This window comes from Rhinatrema bivittatum, chromosome 18 (genome assembly GCF_901001135.1).
Source record: "Rhinatrema bivittatum chromosome 18, aRhiBiv1.1, whole genome shotgun sequence".
NCBI classification, from domain to species: domain Eukaryota; kingdom Metazoa; phylum Chordata; class Amphibia; order Gymnophiona; family Rhinatrematidae; genus Rhinatrema; species Rhinatrema bivittatum.
This window is the reverse complement of record NC_042632.1, coordinates 58,845,660-58,870,285: the sequence shown is the minus strand read 5'-3', so window position 1 is coordinate 58,870,285 and position 24,626 is coordinate 58,845,660. Positions and strand designations below refer to the sequence as shown.

The 24,626-nt window shown below is 47.4% G+C and overlaps 2 protein-coding genes across 2 annotated transcripts in view; both read right to left on the bottom strand.

Annotated features, from left to right (window-relative positions):
• Positions 1 to 3,926, bottom strand: part of DDX41 (DEAD-box helicase 41) — a 41,329-nt gene extending 37,403 nt beyond the window's left edge. The window contains exons 1-3 of the mRNA XM_029583976.1: positions 3,783 to 3,926; positions 3,629 to 3,706; positions 1,509 to 1,665 (exon numbers count right to left, since the gene is read on the bottom strand). Coding sequence (XP_029439836.1) covers positions 1,509 to 1,665; positions 3,629 to 3,706; positions 3,783 to 3,812 — 265 coding nt within the window. The 5' untranslated portion in view covers positions 3,813 to 3,926. The remainder of the gene's footprint in view (positions 1 to 1,508; positions 1,666 to 3,628; positions 3,707 to 3,782) is intronic.
• A 2,587-nt stretch (positions 3,927 to 6,513) lies between these two features.
• Positions 6,514 to 23,150, bottom strand: FAM193B (family with sequence similarity 193 member B). Its single transcript, XM_029583975.1, has 10 exons — positions 23,003 to 23,150; positions 21,801 to 22,040; positions 20,726 to 20,960; positions 18,225 to 18,365; positions 14,680 to 15,040; positions 13,233 to 13,410; positions 12,112 to 12,345; positions 10,309 to 11,086; positions 9,972 to 10,047; positions 6,514 to 7,391 (listed from the first exon to the last, which is right to left on the bottom strand). Exons 1-10 carry the CDS (start codon positions 23,096 to 23,098, stop codon positions 7,295 to 7,297), a joined length of 2,436 nt encoding a protein of 811 aa, XP_029439835.1. The 5' UTR covers positions 23,099 to 23,150; the 3' UTR covers positions 6,514 to 7,294.
• Positions 23,151 to 24,626: the final 1,476 nt, after the last annotated feature.

Genomic DNA, 24,626 nt, shown 5'->3' with positions numbered 1-24,626 from the left:
ATTCAAGCCACATAGCCTAAGCTTATTTTGACAAGTATAATCTCAAAGAACGCTCACATATATTAAGTTCGGCTAAAGTTCAGCTACTTTATACTCAGACTACTGATGTGCCTACTTATACCAGCAGTGATCATATTTCATGTTAAAATATGAAAAATAACCAAAAGCTACAATGGAATCTTATGCCACCATTTCATTAGCATAAAAAAATGGGTCCATGTTAACTCAGAGAGATGGACACAGTTGACCATTTCAGAGAACTGCACGCCATATTACAATGGAGTCAAAAATGCTGTCAGTCAATTTTAAGAAGTAAAACATTTAGGTCCCGAGGGCACTGTTTTACCACAGCTATTTTTTTTTTTTGTATTTAAAGATTTTATTGTCAATCAATGCAGCAAAGAATATAACACAGTAGGATACAAAAAACATGAAACAATAACCAGAACAAAAAGTACACCGAAGTAGTAACCGCAAACTGCTAGATACAACAGTACTTAACCAAGATTGTATAATTGATAAATTGGTCAATCACCCCATCCCAGTCTTCCCTCCCCCCACCCCCCTAGTCACAACTGGGAACCGGTAACCATCAGGGAAATGCGTACTGGAAAGCCTGAAAGAGGAGAAAGAGAAGTCGGAATGGGAGAAAGAAAAAGAAGAGAAGTATGGGAAGGTGGACGGGGGGAGTGCAGACAAGGAGAAAGAGCTCGCCCAGTCCTCCCGAGTGAAAGGCCCTGGGTAAAAAGTATGTATGGGTAATAAGCCTACAGGGAGATATAGCCAAGAAGCCTAGGAAGGCTACCAAGCTCCAGGACGATAACAGCATTTGCGGTGTCCTTCAGTTAAGTGGCAGGGTTTTGTAGTGCAAGCCACTTGGTGTAAGAGCCCCATATCCTGTTAAACGCTACCAGCCGATCCCTGTGCACTGCTGTAAGTCTACTAAATTGATAATATGTATGTAGTCGATATTGAATTTTTGCCAAGCTGGGAGCGTCAACCCCTTTCCAATGGGATGCTATCTCTGACCGTGCTGCAATAAAAACTTGTAACAAAAATTTTTGTGTGTCTTTATTATGGTCAGATAAAGGGAGACCTAAGAGTGCATGCCGGGATTCAGCTTGAACCGGAGTCGCAACAACCAACGATATCCATCCCAAAACCTCTCGCCACACCAATGCCACTTTGGGACATTCCCACCAAACATGATAGTAGGTACCAACGTGGCCGCAATCCCGCCAACAGAGGTTAGAAAATGTGGGCCGAAATTTATGGAGTCGTTCCGGCGTATAATGCCACCGGTAAAGTAATTTATAACAGTTTTCCTGTAAAACCACAGCTATTTTTAATTAAAGAAAAAAAACATGTGATGTGTTATAGGTAAAACCGAGTATTAATGACAATGTTACTGCTTTAGCTGCTTTCTAGTAAGAAAGCGTCATGAAGAGTATCTTGCAGAGCAAGGTAGATTGCTAATGTCGCGAGCAGATGAAATCCCCTGTTTCTACCTTCTGCCTTCTCCTTCAGGTGCTGATGCTGGTCCAAGAGACTGACATTGGAGCGGGGTCCCAAGGGGATGTCATCTTCGTCTGGTCGCTGGTCACTGCCACTGTCCTGATCTTCCTCGGCCACCCCCTTCTTGCGCATCTGTAGCCGCTTCTGCAGCTGCAGGATAAGACAAAAAGTACTCAGCAAAACCCCCTCTACAATCCTGTCTGCCCTCCTCCCCTTCATTTACTGTTACCATGACTACTGCTCTCTCCTCCCCCCCCCCCAGCCGCCAACGTTTAACTGTCAAATTCCCCAACACTTGGAGATGCTGTTTAATATCATTGCTGATGGGGTTTTCACAATTGTGACTTTTTTTTGCCACTTTAGCATTAGAAAAACACAGAAAGCAAATATAATAGCAGATAACGACCCATGTAGTTCATCCACATATCCCAGCTGACCTTTGCAGTTAATGATCCTCTCTGCTCCTCCGGTGCGTTCTTGCACACTTATTTGGTTTTGCTTCTATCACTCCCAATGGGAGGATGTTCCTTGCATCCACCACTCCTGAGTCTGTGCCCCGCAGCTTCATATCATGACCTCTTCAAAAACAGTTTGCTTCCAGCAGCCCAAGGGACAAACTACTGTTTTGTAACATGTTTAGGCCTCTGATTAAATTGTGGCCTGAAGGCTATGTAAGTGACCCAAAATGAATGCATGCAACTCACACTGAATATAGAGAACCAATGTCCTGCACGCTGTATAAATAAAATAAATATCAATGTCATGCATGCTGTACCCTGTAATCATAAGGGAGGATCAGATACTAAGCTGCCGCGGGAAGGCCTCAAATCAGGACATTTCCCAACATTTCCCCCACCCTCTTTTTGCCATACAGTATCCCAAAATCTGTAGTCTGGAACCCTCTTCCTCCACACAGGCATGGGGGTCCCTCATCGGCAAGGAGCAGCACCCCTTCCTCCTCCTTCCTCTTAACAGCGTAGCCAGAAATGATTTTTTGGGTGGGCACAAGGTTAACATGGGTGGGCTGAAGGCAAGCAGGTCTGAGACCTACTAATTATATTCTTATTAATAAATAATGCCATACTCTACACCCTACTATGGCTAAGTAGTTTGCAAGAGCCATTATGCATGAAACTTTAAAACATTTTACTGCAATTACCAGCATTAGAAATTCCTTATTAATCTGTATTAATTTATTTTATATTTATTGCAGTTCATAATTGCACAAGTATATCATGTAAAAAGCAAAGAAAAACAGATCTAATCAATCAGGTAACAAATCAATGTATTCTTTCATGATTCCTCTGCAGAAAGCCAGAAATCACTTTAACTACAATAAAACAGCATTAATCCTCAGAACAGGTGCAGAGCTAAGACAATTCACATTACAAGCAACATGAAAAAAAAAATCCTATTCTAGTGTCATCTCAGCAAAAAAATATCCCTCCACTGCTAAGCATTTTGTGAAGTAAAACTCCTGCACACAAAAAAAAAGCCATCTAGAACCTTGCCTTACAGTCACAGCACCGACTCTCAGGACTCAAATAACAGTAACATTATGAAAAAGCAGCAATGCAAATACTACACCAGGCCCAAGAACATTAATACACCACCTACTGGAGTAACTGAACAAGCTGGACTACTATAGAGAAATTACGCGCTAGCAGAAATACTGCGCTTCAGTCCCACACACAGGCAAAACAGAGACCGACCCTTACCTAATATAGAAACAACAGCCTACAAATTAGAAACAGAAACAGGCAGACAAAACAAATAGAAAGCCTGAAAAACTGGACTCAAAACAGTGGGACATAGAAGAGCAAAATACAAACATATAAGAAATGCACATTCCCAGCAATGGCTTATTCCACTAACATCTCAATATATACGGTATATGTTTTTTTACCTTTGTTGTCTGATCTTTGATTTTTCTAACCATTTGGTCCCAGTCTCTCTTTTTCCCTTGTTGGTCTTTTCCTAATTCCTTTTCAGGGTCTCACATGACATCCCCCCTACCCTACCCTACCCTAGGATAGTGTTCCTCCTCCTCCTCCGCCCTGCCCTCTCCTCGGGAAGGGTCTCTGCCACTCCACCCCTGGACAAGACATCTCACCATTTGCTGCTTCCGCTGTTTGATGGGAATGTAGGGGACATAATCCTCTTCCTCCTCAGCCTCCTCTGATCGTAGTCGCTGCAGGGAAGAGAATCAGCAGCGTTAAAAAGACACAAACGTCGCCGATACAACCGGCCAGACCGCCCTTCCTCACCTTGCGCTCCGCTACCGCCTCCGGCTCCATCGCTGCTGTCACCGCAGCCCACGACCCCTTCCGCTCCCCTGTCGTTGCTAAGCAACGAGCATCTCGGCCAACGACGCGCAGAGTGCGCGACCAATCCGCGCCGAGGGGAGGAGCACCAAGATGTCGTAAAACGGAAGGCGAGGCCGGACAACGCTGGCAGCGCGCCCCCCGCATCCCGGAAGTGCTGCTGCCCTTCGCGCGCCCATCTTTTCCTTGGCAGTGTGAAGCGAGTTACAAGCGCTGTTCTTCCAAGGCTTTCTCCCAGTCTGGGAAAAGCTTCGTACGCCGAGGCAGTGGCGAGGAAAGTGATTTACCTCGGGTCACCATGAGCAGCAGCAGCAGCAGCAGGATCTGCACCCTCTCCAGCTTTAACCACTCAGCATCTCATGGCTCGTTCGGGGCAGATCAGAGCCTGCCCCATTGTGGTGGCCGTGCTCAGTTACCCCCGCTCTTTTAATTATATGCATCCATCTCACACGTTGTTCATCTGTGCCCAACGTCCGCCTCTATAGTTTGCACCTTCCCTCATTCAAATCTAAGCTAAAAGCTATCTTGTGCCCTCAACATGCAAATGCATGTTGAGGGCCCTATTAGGTATGCGCGCGGGATACAGAAAGTAAGATGTGCAGCCAAGCCACACGTTTTACTTTCAGAAATTAGCGCCGACCCAAAGTTCGGCGCTAATTTCTTCCGGCGCCGGGAAAGCGCACAGAAAAGCAGTAAAAACTGCTTTTCTGTGCACCCTCTGACTTAATATCATAGCGATATTAAGTTGCAGGTCCCGAAAAGTTAAAAAAAAAATTTGAGTTCAGCCCGCGGCTGTCGGGTCGAAAACTGGACGCTCAATTTTGCTGGCGTCCGGTTTCCAAGCCCGTGGCTGTCAGCAAGCTCGAGAACCAACGCCAGCAAAATTGAGCGTCGGCTGTCAAACCCGCTGACAGCCGCCGCTCCTGTCAAAAAGGAGGCGCTAGGGACGCGCTACTGTCCCTAGCGCCTCCTTTTCCCCGTTTTTACCACGACACCTAATTTAAATACAGAAACGCGCGCGCAGGGAGAGCGGGCGTTCATCCGCTCTCCCGCGGAATTTACTGTATTGGCCCGACAGTCAATTGAAATACAGTTGATTGAATTTTCCCACCCCCGGGAAGGAAGAGTAGCTCGAGTGTTTCCGTTAGAGTTGCAGGTTGCCATTATATAACCTTCCACTTCGATAACAATAAATTGCATATATCAAAAAAACATTTTGAACAATCCAATAAAAGTTAGATAAACAAATAAAAGCTATCTTGTGGGAATACTGCTGCCTGGGTAGTGGTAGCAGTAGCTCTCTTTAAGGTCTAGGTCCTTGTGACTTGGATGGGCCCCTGTTGGAAACAAGGCTGGGCTTGATGGACTCTTGGTCTTAAGCCCTGGTTCTTCCTGGCTACAGTTTGGTTAATTGTAATCATCTTCCCCCAGAAGATAAATTATGGTCTTTCCAGCTATTTGTCTGTAATTATTATGCTACACTGATTTTTGCTATACTGTATAAATACATGTTCCCAGTATGTACAGGATCAGTCCAGAGAAGTGGGTTGTGTATCCCTACCAGCAGGTGGAGTCAGAGCAAAACTTTGGGCACTGCAGTCCCTCAGTGCCACCTGCAGTCCCTCAGTATTTCTCTGACTCCAGCCGCTGGTAAGAACATAAGAAAGTGCCATACTGGGTCAGACCAAGGGTCCATCAAGCCCAGCATCCTGTTTCCAACAGTGGCCAATCCAGGTCATAAGAACCTGGCAATTATCCAAAAACTAAGAATATCCCATGCTACTGATGCCCTAAGTAAACTTGATTAATAGCAGGTAATGGGATCAGATTGTGGAGGAAATTTGGAAATGCCCTGTGTCAGTGAGAGTAATAGGACAGTGATAGAGATTGCCCATGAGGGTAATCGTGACCCTGGCACAAATACAAATAATAGATAAAGCTGCCCTGGGGAGAGTGGGTGACGATCTGGGGGCACATTGAGGCCTACATTAAGGAAATAAAACTCGGGGGTTTTATCCATTTACAGGGAGGAAAGGAAGCCAATGTCATCCACAAACTGATGTTGCTGGAGAAATAATCGTCTGCCTGGAGTGAGAGAGTGCTTTTTCAGTGGGATCAAATGCACACATTTGTGCAGCGGAGGAGTTGTTAGTATGGAAAAGACGCAAACAGAAAGCAAAGGCTTCAGGGCAGGCCAAGGGTGGAGGGAGAGATTTTCCGATGCTTATCCAAAGCTCTATTTTTGTTTTTAATTACATCAGGGTTTTATTGGTTAAAACCCTAGTATCAGAGGTTGTAGGTCGGAGAGGGCAAATTATGCCTCCTGGGATTTTCATCCACCCTAGCGGCCCACCAGTTCCATTTTGATGGGGGTTTTTTGTTCTTAGGCGGCAATTGTTTGATGGAAACGTTTGTAAATTGTACTTTGAAAATTTAATAAAATGCAAGTAAAAAAACAAAAGCAAACTGTTCAGTATTAGGCAGAAGTGGAGCCCTTCCAGGCTCTGCTCAGTAACATTGAGGAGTAGACAGTAAAGACAGTGGAAGGGGAGGGAGGCACTTTTTTGGCTTCCTTGCCTTGTCTTTAGGGATGTCGGACCTTTCACAGCTGCCCTGTTTCACGAGCTCTCCTAATTACCTTAACAAGCTACAGAAACAGGGCCAAACCACTTCATGTCTCCAAATTTCATTTTATCTTTCAGAATGAAAGATTTTCACAGTATCAAAAGTAAATAATAATAATAATATTAATAATAATAATAATTAAAATAAACACAGTGAATCTAATATACACTTGGCTAACACAGTACAGGAATAAAAATCCACATTGCATGGAGCTGCTGGACACCATAACCTCACTGTAGACCCTGGGTAGCACCAGCAATCAGCTTTAAAAACCATTATTTCAGTTGTGTTTTGTCAGCCCAATACAAATCATTATTTTGGTTCCTAAAAGAGATACATAAAATGCTAAATATATTAGCTGCATGTTCAAGTAGTGGGAAGAAGCTGTGCTGAGAGCAGGCTCTTTACTGAATGCCATGGAAATAGGGGACAAGAAGTACTCAAGTGCCAACTTTGAAAGCTAACAGAATTAATTCAGATTCTCTCTTTGGTCCCAGCAGGGCCCTTCTAAGTGCAGTGCAGGATCCTGGCAGAGGGGAGCAAGGAGGGAAGGACTAGCATTAGAGCTCAGGAACCTGATATGTAAGGGCCTTCTAATTTGTAAATTGGGGTCTTTTCCCACATATCAAAAATAAAAAAGTAAAATATTCCAACGGAGGGGGAGAGAGAATTGTAGGATGAACCCTTTCAGGTCTGAGGTCAGTGAAGAGCCCTACAGCTTCTTGGAAGGAATGATACAAAATCCCAGCAGTGTCTTCCCACTGCTCCAAAAGGCATACAGAGGAGAGGCAGATATGGCTTCTCAGCTCCCACTCCAGCCCCCTTTCATGTCACGGAGCCTGGCTGGAAGGGCTTCTCTTCAGACTGAAGTTGCTCCAGTTCACAGCCACTTTCTGCCGGGCCTGCTTTGCAGAATCTAGACAAAACCTAAGGTTAAGAAAGCAGAAAAGATATACAGGACGATCTTATGCAACTTCTTGGGACATTTACTGTCTTCCGTACACTACTACACAGGCATGCACAGCAGAGACCACTTAAGTAAAGCCCATCAACCTTCTTCCTTTCAGAGGACATTTTTGTGACAGTCCAGAAGAATGCAAAACACACTGCATCTATAGCCAGCTCAGCTGCTGAATGACACAAATTCTCCCAGCTCAGAAACCTGGATTTCTTGGATCAGCACTTTTCTCTACAGTCTAATTACATATCCACAATCCTCTTTCAAATTCTGTGCAGAGCATTCTTCAAGAAAGGCCGAGCCAGCCTCAATTCTGGTACATACACCCAGAACTGGGACTTTGCAAGGCTTCAGCCCAGCACGTCTAGCTAAGCCATTCTCCTCCATCCCCACTCCACCTCTCCTGTACCCCTCACTTCCACTAGTGCAGTGAGAATGGACTGGTGACAGCACAAGAAAATTATTTCCTTACCTGCTCATTTTCGTTCCTGTAGTACCATGGATCAGTCCAGACCGTGGGTTATGTCCCCCGTCCAGCAGATGGAGTCAGAGCAAAAACAGAGGGTGGTCCCTCATGATTGGTGCGCCCTCTGTAAACCTTCAGTATTAAAAATATCCAAGCAACAAAGAAAAACCCCTTGGATGGATCAATACAAAAATGAATATCAACTAAATTGAACATCAAACTGTAAATCCGAATAGGCAAACTTGCAATGTGAACTCTCAGTCAGTCCCAAACAGGTCCTGAAATGATTACACAGTCGAGCTGAAGGATTAACCCAAAGAAAAAAACCTCAAAATCCTTAGGGTGGGCATCTGGACTGATCCATGGTATTACAAGAACAAAAATTAGCAGGTAAGGAAATAATTTTCTTTTCCCTGTACGTACCAGGATCAGTCCTGACTGAAAACCTTCGATAGCAGGAACGAAATCAAAGTCCTGTGCTGCCTGATGAACTTTAACGACCCGTTCTGTTTTTTTTCCCCCAAGCCAGAGGGATGTAGCGTCTCTGAAGCTTAGGGGCTGCCCTGAGGAAATGACATCTCCGGGCAGCGGGTCGATATCGAGGGGGAGAGGTTGGACCACCAACTTCACCCCTAAAGGCAGCAAATGACAGCCCTGTAAAAGGAAAGTTAACAAACTTACCCCCAAACCAATAGCGCAATAAATACAAAAGATGGCAGGTCTGCCACTGAATGAAAGCTCTGCCTGCAGCACGACAGCCATAGAAAGCAGAGCAAAGCTTCAATGAAAAGCCTTCGCCTTTCTTTTTTTAATAAGATCCATCCAAGTAAAAAGTGTTAACAAGAAAACAGGAGAAATAAATCAACAAAGACTCTTCTCACAGAAAGAGAATGGGAGAATCGAAGGTGCAACCCGAATCTGCTGGAGTCAGAGAAATACTGAAGGTTTACAGAGGGCGCGCACCAGTCAGGAGGGACCGCCCTCTCAGATGTTGCTCTGACTCCACCTGCTGGAAGGGGGAGATGACCCCCGGTCTGGACTGATCCGGGTACGTACAGGGAATGAAGGTTTACAGAGGGCGCGCACCAGTCAGGAGGGAGCACCCTCTCAGATGTTGCTCTGACTCCACCTGCTGGAAGGGGGAGATGACCCCCGGTCTGGACTGATCCGGGTACGTACAGGGAATGAAGGTTTACAGAGGGCGCGCACCAGTCAGGAGGGACCGCCCTCTCAGATGTTGCTCTGACTCCACCTGCTGGAAGGGGGAGATGACCCCCGGTCTGGACTGATCCGGGTACGTACAGGGAATGAAGGTTTACAGAGGGCGCGCACCAGTCAGGAGGGACCGCCCTCTCAGATGTTGCTCTGACTCCACCTGCTGGAAGGGGGAGATGACCCCCGGTCTGGACTGATCCGGGTACGTACAGGGAATGAAGGTTTACAGAGGGCGCGCACCAGTCAGGAGGGAGCGCCCTCTCAGATGTTGCTCTGACTCCACCTGCTGGAAGGGGGAGATGACCCCCGGTCTGGACTGATCCGGGTACGTACAGGGAATGAAGGTTTACAGAGGGCGCGCACCAGTCAGGAGGGAGCGCCCTCTCAGATGTTGCTCTGACTCCACCTGCTGGAAGGGGGAGATGACCCCCGGTCTGGACTGATCTGGGTACGTACAGGGAACGAGTGGTTCATGCACAGAGGAGAGGCACAGCCGGGGGGGACACACGGACGTGCTGGAGAAGGAGGAGAAAACAGCAGAATGAGAATGGACAGGTGGAAAAGCAACATGAAAGGGAGGCGGAGAGGCAGCCAGGTGAAGGGGGGAGTCTGGCAGATCGGCACAAAGGACTCTGCACGAGGAGGAGGAGAGGAGGACAGGACCTCGAGTGTTTTTTCATTTCAGCTGTGAGAGGGAAAGACTCAGTATGGCTGCAGGAAGCAATGAGAGAAAAACGACAGGGACGGAAGATGGGGCAGAGAGGTGGTGAGAAGAGGTCAGAGCAGCAGTCACCCATACATGCAAGCCATGCTCTGAGAAGAAGAGATGGGAAAAGCCTGGGAAAGGTCTCCTCTCGCTCTCACTCACCTCTTAAAGTATTCCACTTCTCTGTCTGTCTCGTCCATCTCCACACCGTCCACATCCTTGGGCAGGAAAACATCATCTGGCAAAGCCAGAGAGAAAGAGCGAGGCTTGGATTAGCACAAATAATCCCCCCACCGCACCTCTGCGTTCCCACCAGGACCCAAACGCTCATTACAATGGGAGGGGGGTTTCACTTGAAAACTTCCTACCCCTCTGAACTTTCTCCTGCTCCCCAGCCCATTATTTTAGCTCCCTAAGTTTGCGTATTCTGCAGGTCTCGTTGCATGTCTCAGAGGCAGAGAGTGGGGCTCCCCTCGGGACGCTAAGAGCGGGCACTCACCGATAGAGCTGCTGGATTTCTCCATCTTCTTCCTACTCTTTCTGTTCCTGCCTTTTGCCTGCGGTGATCCCTCGGGAGCCCAGCAGTGGCTGCGGATCCATTCCTCTCTGCAGGCAGGGATGCAGACGGCCTGGCCTGGGCTGCCAGTCTCGGCCTTGGCCAGGCACTTTGGCACTTTCTTGGCCTCACTCTTTCTGCTTGCACAGTTCAGTTTCTTGTTCTTTTTCTGCCGTCCCACTGCAGGTATTTGTTCCCACAGCTCTGACCCCTCTTCTCCCAGTGCTGATTCCTGGCTGCCGACAGGGCCGATACCTGCAGCATTCTGGACAGACTCTGCCTTCTTTTGGGACTGAACCCAGATCATTCTGGACAGGTTGGGCACAGCACTCAGCCGCTTCACCACTCCATTCTCTGCCACTGGTACCACCAGCTCACCCTGCTGGGAAGAGTCCAGAGTCAGAGGTGAAAGGTCAAGGTCTATCTCCTGGAAGTCTGAAGAGCCATTGAGGTGAGGCAATAAGTTTTTCTGCTCCAAGACAGCAGCTTTTTTGGGGAAGTCATTGACATCCAGGTTGAGATCACAGACACTGAAGCTGGCCCGGATGGAGTCCTTGATGGTGTTCTTGATCTCTTCCAGTCGGCTGCTCAGGAAGCTGTTAACCCTGTCGAGCTCCAGCTGTGGCCACTGAAGGAGTTTCTCGCCCATCTGCTGTCCTGCCGGTGAGTTACACTCTGCCAGTTTCTGTGCCTCTGCCTCCAGCTGAGATTTCTCCTTCTCCTGCAATACACAAGAGCCATCAGAAGACACTGCTACATCCCTCTGCCCTTCCTTTTGTGAAGCGACGTGGATTCTCTCCTGAACAATGTCTGCCACTAATGCCAGGCCCTGGATACTACTTTCCAGATGTGCATGCTAGTCCCTCTCCCTCTTATATCCCCTTGAGTTGAACTTTGCTCATGGAAGGAGGTCTATAAGTGTAACTAAGAGCTGCAAGCGTGGATACCTTGAAGGTACAGAGAGAGCAAGAGGCGACTGAAGGTTGGGCAGCTGGGATTCAGTGCCAAGAAGTGCACAGTCGTGCTTTTGGGCTGCAACAAATAGCTATATATGATAGGGTGAGAGATGAAATGTACGGAGCAGGTGACAGTGTACGGTAAGCTGAAGGCAGCAAGGTGGCAGGAGGGCCAGATGGATGCTGAGCTGTATAGAAAGAGGCATAACCAGCAGGAAAATAGCGGTGGTGACCCTCACCTAGAGTACTGTGCTCACTTATGGAGGCGATATGGTTTGTGGTTTATTAAAATTTATAGACCACATCATACATTTCAGTGGTTTGCAGTTAAAATGTACATAATCCAATAAAATATGAAAATTAACAATCAGGGTACAATTACAATCTAACTATAAATGAAAATAAGTTTTCTTAAATAAGAAAGGTTTTCAGAGCCCTCTTAAAGGATTTAAAATAAGGCTGTGACCTAATTTCATTCGGGAGACAGGGCAGAGATAGGCTAGAAGTGGTCCAGAGAAAGGCAACCAGAAGGCTTACGGGAGCTGAGGAAGGTACCCCCCGGAGAGGAGGCACGGGAGACAGACTTCTAAATATCTGAAAGGCATTAATCATGCAGGAGACTGCAATCTTTTCCAATGGAAAGGAAGCAGAGCTAGGGGTCAGGCAGACTCAGGACCAACGTCTTGAAGACAAGAACGGTAACAGAACTCAGAAGGACAGCGAGGATCCCTGGAGGATGAATAGGAATAAGTGAGATAAGCTAGGCTATCCCCTCTGGGCTGAGCCTCACCTTCCGCTTCTGCTTGTGTCTTGCCCGTTTGGCAGCCTTGGCACTGTTCACGGCTTTTGGCTCCGTACTGTTGATGTAGTGCAGAAGCTCGTCCACATCCCGGTGGTCCACTGCCAATTCCCCGGATGTGCCATTCCCCAGCTTCTGGGGCAGCTCCTCCTTCCTCTTGGTCAGTCGTGAGCGCAGCTTCTCCCGAATCTCGGCGTAATTCCGGCTTGTTGGGGCAGCAGGAGGCTGGGAAGGAGACGCAGAAGTATTAATGACGGGCAAAGGGGCAACGTCTCTGGGTGTTTTTACTGTCAGAGGGAACGTGTCTCAGTCAGGCAAACAATCCTAATCCTCTCTCTCAAGCCCGGTAGCATCTTCCATCCCCATTCTTTGCCCAGGCCCTTAACATCCAGGATGTTATGTTTTTGACAATGTTGTAATTTTCTTGCTGTCTTATCCTGTTATTTGTAACGCACCCCAAACGTTGGAGGGCCTGGGCAACAAGTCCCTTTAAATAAATAAATAAAGGTGCTGCCTTTCTTTAGAAAGTAATGCATGGAAAGCTGGAAGGCAGAATATCTGCGCCCTGCAGCCAGTCTGCGAGGGAAAACAACACAATCTTAGCAATTTCCAGCCACCGCTTAACGCGGGTATTTTTTTTCTATTCCACTCTTCAGCCACTTCAAAGCAGATTACATTCGGGTGCTGTAAGTGAGGGGCTCTGAAGCAATGGAGGGATTTGAACTCTGGTTTCCCTGCTGTAACCATTAATTATTCTTATAAATGAGTTTCAAATGTGCCCTCTAAAAGCACCAAAACATCTGGCAGCTAAGGTAGCTTGGAGATTTTTGCTGGCAGCTGCCAGAGCAGCAGTGGTGCAGGTTTCTGTGCTGCCTGCGCCGTGGCTCCCAGGAAGAGCCTGTGCAAGCTTCCACCACTGCTAACCACATTTCAAAGAGAAGAGATATTTGCAATTCCTATTGATTGAAATGCATCAGGCGTTCAGTGCTCTTCACACCTCCAAGGAGATGAATTACTGAACGAGATGACACAAATGTGTGACAGCTGCTGCCAGCCACAGGCCAAAGCTCACCTCAGGTACGCAGCAAATGTGGGGTCGGACTCCGACTTACCGCATTGTGTCCGAAGAACTCGCAGTAACAGCAATCACAGAATTTCCCATCCTTCTGATTGGCAGAGGAGGAGGTGCAGGAGCTGCGTTCAGAGCTGCTGTCCTCACCCTCGTCGGACTCCGGCTGCAGGCAGGCGGCACCGTTTGATGCTTTCTGGCTCTTGCATGTTGCCTCCCTGCTGAGAACGGGGGGTTTATTGGCAAGGCAGAGGGGAGAGCTGGGCCGGGATGAGCTGAGAGAGCCCCTGCTCATCTCTCACACACAAGGCACTGAATGCTGATCGAACTCCCCAGTATGAAAGAAGGAAAACGGGAAAAGCTCAGCACCCCAAGCTCATGGAGCCCCCTCCTCAAATAATACAGCCTCACGGAGCCCCCCCTCACTGCTCCAAAGCTGAGCCCCCTCCTCAAATACTACAGCCTCACGGACCCCCCCCTCACTGCTCCAAAGCTGAGCCCCCCTCCTCAAATACTACAGCCTCACGGAGCCCCCCCCTCACTGCTCCAAAGCTGAGCCCCCCTCCTCAAATACTACAGCCTCACGGATCCCCCCCCTCACTGCTCCAAAGCTGAGTCCCCCTCCTCAAATACTACAGCCTCACGGATCCCCCCCTCACTGCTCCAAAGCTGAGCCCCCCCCTCCTCAAATAATACAGCCTCACGGAGCCCCCCCTCACTGCTCCAAAGCTGAGCCCCCTCCTCAAATACTACAGCCTCACGGACCCCCCCTCACTGCTCCAAAGCTGAGCCCCCCTCCTCAAATACTACAGCCTCACGGAGCCCCCCCCTCACTGCTCCAAAGCTGAGCCCCCCTCCTCAAATACTACAGCCTCACGGAGCCCCCCCCTCACTGCTCCAAAGCTGAGTCCCCCTCCTCAAATACTACAGCCTCACGGATCCCCCTCTCACTGCTCCAAAGCTGAGCCCCCCCCCTCCTCAAATACTACAGCCTCACGGATCCCCCCCTCACTGCTCCAAAGCTGAGCCCCCCCCCTCCTCAAATACTACAGCCTCATGGAGCCCCCCTCCTCAAATACTACAGCCTCACGGATCCCCCCCCTCACTGCTCCAAAGCTGAGCCCCCCCCTCCTCAAATACTACAGCCTCATGGAGCCCCCCTCCTCAAATACTACAGCCTCACGGATCCCCCCCCTCACTGCTCCAAAGCTGAGCCCCCTCCTCACTGCTCCAGAGCTGAGCCCCCCCCCTCCTCACTGCTCCAGAGCTGAGCCCTATCCAGTCCGCCCTTGTTTTCTTCCTGTGCATTTCCTATGTGAAGTTTTCCTGTCGAGGGCTGGAACACGTGTGCAGGGAATAAGCCACCAAAATGAAGCAGATTGTTGCCTTCCCTAAGAGTTGCTCACGTTTTGCTGCAATCTAAAGGATCCCTTAGTGGTGAAAGTATGGGGCTGTGCCAGCTGCTGGTGGCGATGCCAGGGGTTACTCACTTGTTGCTGCTGCTGCAGGAGAGCAAATGGGCTGCGCCCGGGGGCATCACAGGTGCGCTGCAGTGCGCACTGCTGGGGTGGCTGCAGCCTGAGAGCGGAAGAGCTGGCACTGTCGCTGGGCTACAGTTCCCTGCACCTGGAGGCGCAGCACTGATCTTCGGCACCGGAGGGTGAGGGCTCCCAATGGGTTCAGGGACAGGCGAGGTCTGGGCGTGTGCTGGAGTTGCAAGTGGTCCTTGGTAGCTCCCTATCTGCTTTGTAGGCAAAAGCGCTGCAGGCTGAGAGGAGAGACCTGTGGGACTGTTAGGAGGGGCACTGAGGTCCGAATGCCGGTGCTGTTCTGAGGAATGGAAAATTTCACCTGCAAAGAAAAAGGAAAGAGTAAGTAAAAGCATTCTGTATGCATGGTCACCTCTGTTACATATCCCTCTGCCAGAGGAGGAAATCTGGGCACTTACCTGCATCCCAGGTTCTCACTTGTTCAGATCTCATTCCTGAAATTAACACTTATTTCACCACCTCAGCGCTAACCTTTGCACGGTTCTTCAGGAATTCATTCTGTCTGGAACTGATTACTGCGATTCACTGTCCCCTTCAAATAAGTCAGAAATCTGCAGCTCGCCTAGTGACGGGGACTCATATTCCAGACTGTATTTCGCCCGACTGGCCGCCAGTCCACACAATTTAGCTATAACGTCTTTTCGCCTTGGATTCACACACCCCGTCTAGCTCTTCCCATCTGTGGTCCCCCATGACCGGAATTCTCTACCAAGCTCTATCCGACTGACCCAAGACGACGCAGCTGCTCAGCTTAGCATTTACTAATCTTGAATGCTAGCATATTTTGTGCATGCTTCATGTGTCATTCTGACCCCACCTGCAGTGTGTCTCAGATTATTTCTGCCGTTGTTCCTTTTGTTAAACTCGTAGCGTGACGATATTGTTATTCCGACTGTGTCATCGCCTTCATGAAATTGTGTGTGTGTTATTGAGCCCCACTCAAACTTTGTTTTTGGAAGGGCAGCTAACAAATAAAGACTGCAGCAAGGTAATAGTATATTTGCCAGATGAGCACACACTGAAGAGAAGGCAAGCAAATGTGCAAGGCTTTGATGCAGGAGACATGGCACTCCTGCCGCTTGTAAGGACACAACATGTTTTATAACCAGCGCTGCTCTTCTCATCCTTCACAGGGTCCAACGTAACAAGTAGGTTCTGGTATGTCTGAACATTTAAAAGCATCTAAATACTGTGCATGCCTTCATCTCTTCTACCTAACAATCTTGGGTTTTACTTTGTAACTTTCTTTTATTTTCAGTCAAAAGCTCTCTACACTGAAAAGTAGTAATGTCTGCATCACATGATTGAACGACTTGTGCTATGCAAACAAACCAAAAAGAGCTATAAAGTAAGTAATAATTAAGGATGGGATGGCAAAGCATACAGAGAAGCTGTTGGACTTGGAAAATTGGATAGCGGCACAAGAGATCTCCTCAAATCAGTTTAGTGAGCAAGTGGCTCAGCTCCAGAAGAAAAACGAGCTTTTGGTGAAATGTGTGGAAGCCCAGGATAATAGGGCAAGAGAGGTCAAAAAGAGCGAGCTTGTGCAATTTACACAGGGTGTGCGTCCCAAAGTGTTGGATTTGTGCCTAAAAACTGAACCAGGGGTTGTGGTACATGTTCATCGGATTGACCCATCGAGAGAGGGTGTGCCTAGGCCACCACCTGTATTGCTAAGGTTAAAGTCAAATTAATGCAAACCTACAAGAATCAGAATTCTCCAGATTATGAAGGACACAAAATTGCTTTTATTTAATCATTTTCTCAAAAAGTGTTTGCAGCGTGCCAGAACCTTTCTGCAACGTTTTCGCTGCTATTTCCTGCTACTCTTAAGGTTTTTGCTAATAATAGGACCATTCTGTTAATGACGAAGGAGCAGGCCCAAAAATACTTGGATCCCCCATGCTGGGTATGGAGCGTTTCTGTTAATGCCACGGGCTTTGGGGTGGAGCTGCGTACCAGTGTGGTTTCATTCAGTGAATTATGAGATATGCAGTGCTACAAATACCCAGCAGCTGACGTTTTGTGATGAAGGTGCTGATGTGGTTTTGCAGTGCCTCTCTTCCCATGTAAAAGTTGGTGCTGATATTTCAACTTGAAACGATATCCCCTTTGCATTCAGGGTAGCGTGATGAGCATTTTGTTTATGGTAGATTACATTTATTTTTAACTCTCTCTCTGTGGATACGGATCATTGCCGCGCGAGACTGCTGGTAGTTTTTGAGTAACTGCCAGCCTTCATGTTTAATGTTCAAATATATATTTTCTTACTTTTGTTAAATGTATAATGCTTATTTAATCCTGTTAAATGTATAACGCTCCGGCGTAAGTTCCTGTTCATTGTACACCGACGTGATATCTTTGATGAGCGGCGGTATATAAAAAACTATAAATAAATAAATAAATAAATAAATAAATAATGTGTTAAGCTTGCTAACATTTTTCTGTCTGTATCCAGGGATTGGTTTTTATTGGTGCCTTCTGCTATATGTTCAGGATGGTGGTAACAGGATGAAAACGTAGCTCTCTGTTTTGTACATTGGAAAGCACTAAGGTTTTCTTTCCCTTTTCATTTCCTGTGGATGGGGAGCACTCTCCACTTCCGTTATACTACCGGTCTTTATTATGGCAAGAGACTGATTTCTCTTGCTTTCTTACCATATTTTTTTCTCATGAATATTCTTAGGATATGTTTCTTAAACTGGATCTCTGATTAAGCGGAGAAGCTTGGATTTGTTCAAGAAATCTGATGCTCATATAGTTATTTACCAGAAACTCATCTCTCATCAGAAGAGCACAGGTAAGTTAAACATGATTGGGTGGGTCAATGTGTGTTTCTTCTTTTATGGCTAGGAGAAGGGATTTAAGTTTTAATAAATAAGAATTCAGATCCTTCTGGTAAAAAAGTATTTACTAGTGGATCTTTATACAATAAGAAATGTCTTTAGGGAAAGATAGGTACCTTTTATTCTTAGCTGATTGCTAATGTCGGTCAAGTTCCATCCTGCTTTATTTTGGGAGGGGATTTTGATATTGTTCTGGATTAGGCTATTGATGCTAACCACCCTCCAGACAAATGACGTATATTGGGAAAGGCATGGGTTTACCTATTTTGGTTAAAGAATTGCAACTGTTTGAAGAATGTTAAATCCTGCTTTTGCATTGTGCATTTTATTCCGTGCCTCATACATCTTACTCTCACACTGATTTCTTATTTGTCTCTGCCTTTTTGTTTCCCAGAATTAGGACAGCAAAGATTGGGGTGAGTTCCCTATTGGATCATGAAGTGAAATTTAAAACATTTTTTTTTAGAAGACAGATGGCAACAGTCTATGGATATCAATGCTTCCCTGGAGATGTCAAACACCTGCTTGAGCGGTAACTCCAACTTCCTGTCAATCAGAGACCCAGCAGCACCACCACACACACAAGTTCAGCCTCTGCTACCTGTTTGTATTGCACACAATTTACAATCCAGTTCTCACCTGCTGGTAAGGGTCTACGACACATGCTCTTCAGCTGCTTAGGAAGTGCTGCGCTGCCCTCTGGGTGTGTGGGGTGGCTGTACGGACACACCTCTAACTCTGCAGATTTACCGCTACAGTCAGAGGAAGCTAGGATGCCTCCTGAAACAGAGATGCAGCAACGCAGGATTGCACTGTTTAGTATAAACTCCAGTTAAAGAAAAACAAAATCATTTCCATACCAGTCCCCCTCGTGTGGCTGTGATGAAGAGCCCCTGTCTTTCCCCCCCCCCCCAACATATTGCAAAAACCTCAGCTTTTCTCTGACTCCATCTGCTGAAGGGGAGGCCTAACCCCAGCAGTCTGGACTGATCCTGGTACGTACAGGGAAACCAAACTTACCCTGGTTTCAAAATTAGCTTCAGATGGGCATAAAAGGGTGAAAAACTCTGATTTCAGACTCTTTTTTAAGACTTCACTTTCTGAACACTAAGAATATAAGAAGTGCCATGCTGAGTTAGAACAAAGGTCCATCAGGCCCAGCATCCTGTATCCGACGGTGGCCAAGCCAGGCCACAAGTACCGGGCAGGAGCCCTTAGAACAGACCCAGTCCTTCCTGCTCATAACCGGAATAAGCAGTGGCTTTCCTAAATCTAGCCTAGTGGCTATGACCCAGGGCAACCAGAGGTCAAATCCTACTGTCGCTCCTTGGGCCTCAGGTACAACATTAGATTGTAAGCCCTGTGGGGATAGGGAAATACCTGCATGTATTCTGCTTTGAAGTGCCGAAAAGCAGAATAGGAAAATTTAAATAAACACGCTTTGCACATAAGCAAAGCAAGATCACTACAAGAACCAGAGATGACTCCTCGGTGCAAGAGCCTCTCTGCACCTCTGCAATAGGTGAGGAGGTGCCTCTCCCGCCGAGGCTGCTAGGGGAATCGAAAATGGCCGCCGTTTATGTGCTGACGGGGAAAGCCTCAGCGCTAGAGCCCATCACCTGTGAGGTTTGTTCTACTGGTGCGGTCATGCTGGACGCAGACCCCCAAACACTTTTGTTGTATGCACGCGCTGTTCCTCCCCTCACCATCGAAGAGAAACTCTTTTTATTAATAAGATATCATATGGAGCAATGTGGTAAACCGCTCCTATAGGACCTGGTGCATAATCATCATAAACTCTGGGGAGGTAACCACAACCCTGGGGAACGTCTGGGTGCCAGAGTCCCTGTCCCCCTGAGGCAGAGCTCTCAGAAGGTGGGGCCTAAGATGGCTGATGAGGGAGTTTGCACTTGGCAATACCCCCTGCCACTGCAGTGCAATTGCCTGCTCCCCTTTTCCTGTGGGCATGGAGGAGCCCAAGGCTGAATGCATGGGAGGAGGCTGTGTGTCAGTGCCACATGTGGGCCAGAATGAGCCCACCACACTAGGAACAAAGCAGGCTCACTCTGCAGCCCATGTTCCTGAAACTCACTCCCTGAAGGGACTTACAACTGATAAGGCCTGCTTTACGAACGCGTTAAAGAAATACAGGTTTAAAGACACGTATAATACACATATAATACACGTTTAAAAAGTAGTAATATCTTCATAGGCTCTGTGTGTTTTGCTCTATGCAGCCAATATTCGTTTGATGCTTGAGCATCTTTGACTTTATTTAGTGTTTAGTGTTGTCTGTTATGCTTTGTAAACTGCTTTCAACTTTGAAGAATGTGGTACATAAATCTTTTAAAATAAATAAAAGTTTATAAAATCACAAGTGGGGTGGAAGAGGTCAACAAAGGATGGTAATCTCCCCTTTCAGATAATACTAAAACAAGCGGACACTCCACGAAACCAACAGATCACAGAAAGTACGTCCTCACTCAAGCTGGGCAGTCTTTGCCACTTCTCTGTTTCTATGGAAAGAGTTTTGGACAAGTTCCTGGAGGAAAAGTTTATAAATCATCATTAGTCAGGAGGGCTTGGGCAAATCATTGCTATCCCTGGGAGCGAGTAACAAGAAACAGATCTGCTAAGTACTTGTAACTCAGACTGGTCAATGTCAGAGATCGGATGCTGGGCTCGAAGGACCTTGGCCTGAATCAGCCTGGCACATCTTATGTCCTAACAGGAAAAACTCAAATGAGATACAGAAGAGGGATATTGCAAATGACAAATTCTGAAATTTATCAGTCCTCAATACTTGTGTAAAACAATGTTTCTTATATATCTAATTTCAGCATAACAGCATGGTGTCCTACAGTGTTACTAAGCTTTGTTTTCCATAGACACAGAATGGGGAAAAAAGCCTCAGTAAATCATACCCTACGCTTGAGCACAGGGAAATTAAGTGACTTGCTCAAGGTCACAAAGTGAGGCCTGGAACTGGGTTCAGTACTGCAAACTATTCTGCATTGAGTTTATCCCAAAGAGCTGCCAAGTGGTGCAACACTATTACACCTAGACGAGCTCTGTCCTGTATCTAATATAGCAACTAGCCTTTACAGCACAGAGAGGCTCACCGTGGGCTCAGTACTCACCTGGAGCCACTGGGGCAGGCAGTGCCCCTATGCAGTTTCCTTGGGCGGCTCCATTGCCATGTGGTGAATTCCAGAGTCCAGAAAGTTTGTGAGCAGATAGGAATGAGCTGGGATCCCAGTCACCAGAGTTCCCATGGCAGGAGGAGAAAGGAGAGGAGGAGGAAGAGGAGGAGGAAGAAGAGTGTGACCCTCCTCCACAGGACTGGGACTGGCAGGCCATGTGAGACAGTGACACCTGCAGGAGAAGGACTGGTATTAAAAACACGCCTTCCGAAGACAATGATTAGCAACATGCAAGACCCAGAGGCACAAAACAATAACTAAAGTGAAGCTCTCTATCAGGGGAAAAGTGCATCCTCTGAAATCTGTGGAAAACATAGAAATGATAAAACTGCTGCCTAGCATCAGTCGTAAAACAGCAAGCTTACTGTGCATTCTGGCACAAGCATGGCAACTCCAGAATAACCGCCTGTTTTCTTCATTCTTAACATGCACTGGCAGCCCTGGAATAATACAGATTAGAGAAGGCAAACTTGGGCCAAGGAAAAGTATGATTTCACCCACAACCTGTGCTGGTAATGGCAACATGGTGAGGCAGGGAGACACGTGGCTCCAAAAATGGTGGTGCTTCTTCCACGCTCTGAACTGGAACAGAACAAGGTGAGGCACAGGAAGAGTGTCTCCAGAAATGGGGTCAAGTCTCCTACGTCTTAGGCCAGCAAGGCCTGACTCCTGGCACACATATGGATCTCTTCCCCTTGTCTCATCAGCTGATTCAAGCTATGCCCTTAAATGCCATTTCTTTTGTACATTACTTAGAGTGACATAAAAAGTGACAAAGTATGCAAGAGCTGAAGAGAGGCCACTGTAGGAATCCATCCATCCAGAAACAAAACCTGTGCACTATCAAACCACAAACAACACTCAGCAACTCAACAAAGGCCCCAGCTCATCAAGACTTGTGCTGAGCCCAAAACAGGGCTGAACCTTAGCAGGGATTTTATATTTAATTGCTGCAATTTACCATAAAATTCAGGGTGAATAGTATTGCAAGTTGTCCCTTTGCTGTACTTACCGCCAATGCCTGCTCTTGCACTGCCCGTCTCTCCTCCTCCTCCACACTTTTACGGCAGCTCTGGCAGATCCACAAGGGCATCTCTCCCAACAGATTCTGTGCCAGTGTTGGCACAAAGTCAAGTGGCAAATTTTCCCCTGGAGATACTGTCCCATTGACAGGCGCTGCTCCCCAGTCTTTGCGTTCCCGATGACACAATAAGCAGCATGTCTGCACTGACTGGTCAGAAGTGACCAAGCCCTATAGCAAACACAGAACATCCTCTTAAAAAGGAAATATGGCATGGATGAAAGGAACAGAGAAATGTATTGGCTGGCCTTCCCTGCCCCCGTACACAAGTCAGCATCAGATTCTAGAGAATGGGCAACCATACAATTGGGAAAGAGAGCAGTGTCACATGCAGACACCTGCAGAAAGCCAGATGCCTCCTCCCCCATCTGGGTCACAGCCCCAGATCTGGATCCTCCAATCCCTCTCCCTTCCAACCTGGTCCTGCACCCTCAGATATCATGTTTGCAATGTGATATGTTTTATAATGTAAAAACTCTGAGAAAAAACATAGTGTGTGTGTGTGGGGGGGGGGGAAGCTCTGAAATCAGAAATGATCTCGCTGAAACAATCAGTTACAGGTATCACGGACACATCCTAATGTTACTTAACTCCACTCCACCAGCAACAGTGACAACTTTCTGATGAGTAAGCCTGCAGAGCTGTCCCATCACTTCCTTTAGGATCATGGCAGGACCGAGTTAAGTGCCTTGAGATAAAGGGCACCAGCCCTTGGCAGTACATTAGCTAAACTGCAACAGAGTTTGCAAGAGCTAAGTTGCAGTTTGGGACTGTGTGGTTGCTGCACTAAATGCAGCAGGATGCCGTGTCGAGCCTTCATTCGTGTGTTACCTGCACGGCTTGCATTATACGAAGCACAGTCTTGCAAAGCTTTCTAGCCTAAGTGCTGCCATCATACAAGGAGCGCTGCATGAAGCACAGTGTGCACCACCGCTACAAACGGAACTGTCATTCAGAGCGACCGGGGGAAGGTGGGATGGGCCCGAAGCAGAGGTGCCCGGGCCGAGCCTGGGTCCCTGCCCCTGACAGAGGATCGCGGCTGACAAGTACCTGGCTCAGGACTCAGCCCAGGGGGGCCCCTGCACCCCGGGCGGGGGCCCCGGCCCGCCTAACCCCAGGCACGGCGGCACTACCTGCGGGCCGCTGCCCAGCTCCTGCAGGCCGGCGGGGGAGCCCTGGGCCCGCTCCCGCCGCCCGCCGCTGCTCGCCTTATTCCTCCTCCTGGTCATCCCTCGGCGCCCCGATACAGGACAACAGCCAATATGGCGGCGCGCAGCTCGCCATTGGCTCCGCCCCTTGCCAGGAGGTGAAAGGGCACGTGGCGGCTTCGACGTGATGACGCTGCCCTCCTCCTGGGCCCTCTCCTGCAATGCGGAGCCTATGGCCGCCATGTTGGATAGGGGCACTAGAGCCATAGGTTAGGGAAGGCCGTAGATCGAAGCCTGAAGGCCTCTCTTACCTTTCTTTTAATAAAGTGTGGCTGCTGCTAGTACATGGAAATAAAAGCAGGCTCTAATCCGTCTACTGTGTCCTCTTTAGGATAGGCGAATAACAAGTGGCTAAGGTGAGGTCTTTTTAATGGAGAGAATGTTTGTCAAAAGCTACTCCAGCAATGAAGCATTAGTTTCATAAAGGGTTTTTTCTTTCAACATCTTTGTTAAACATTGATGTTTATAAAAAGTTCAATAGATTGCAATACAATTGCCAAACATTCACATTTTAAGAAATTTCAGGATGCCTACAAGCATTCAGCCTCCTGGCTGTGCCCTTCATTTATCTCCCACCTTCCTGTAGTTCCCTTCCTAAATAGTTTTGTACCTCTTTGCTCCTGCTGAATTTGGTCCCTCTTAGCGGCAGCTTATCTAAGTTTTTGGGTACTTGCCAGGTTCTTATGGCCTGGATTGGCCACTGTTGGAAACAGGATACTGGGCTTGATGGACCCTTGGTCTGACCCAGTATGGCAGTTCTTATGTTCTCTAAGTCATGTTCTGGGAGTGTAAGAAAAACCAGATGGTAGGTACAGGTTAGACTTTCTTATTTATTTCCCTCAAGTCCTGTACTAAGACAGACACCCAGTAGTTCTCAATCCATATACTTTATTGGGCAGAATACTGCGAGACAACAAGTGGTTTAGCGTACAAAGAGTTGAAAGATGCTTTTTGGGCATGGCCCTTAGCTGAGGAAAGTCGAGCTTTATTTGCCTTTGAATAGGAGAACCCAGCTACAGGGACAAAACAATTCCCATGGAAGGCTCTTCCCCAGGGCTTCGGCGAGGTTCTGGACAGGTTCTAGGAGAATTCTTGTTGCCCTCGCGAATACACCTCTTCCAATATGTGGATGATTACTGATTTTAGGGAAGAAACAGGCGAGCTGGGATTTTTAAGTTAGTTGTTTGCCTGTGGTGTTGTAGCAGCACACCATTTTCTTCTTACTATGTCACACGCCTGAGCTAACAGGAGACTCCCCCTTAAGAATTCACGTGGCTAAACGAGGATCCTTGTAGGGGGCTACTAGAGAGAATAACTTAAGCTACACCATCTTATGGCATGTGTATTCCTGCAGCTGCCCTTGCAATTCTGCTTGAATTTCATTTTCTATTGTCTATCCTCTTATCTCTGTAAATAGAATTGTGCTGAATATATGGTAGTATGATTGTAAACATGGGTTATTCATGATCTTTTGGTGGCAATTAAGATTGCTTCACATATGGTGTGGGTAAACATCATTTTTTTGAAGGGACATTTGTTTATATATCAA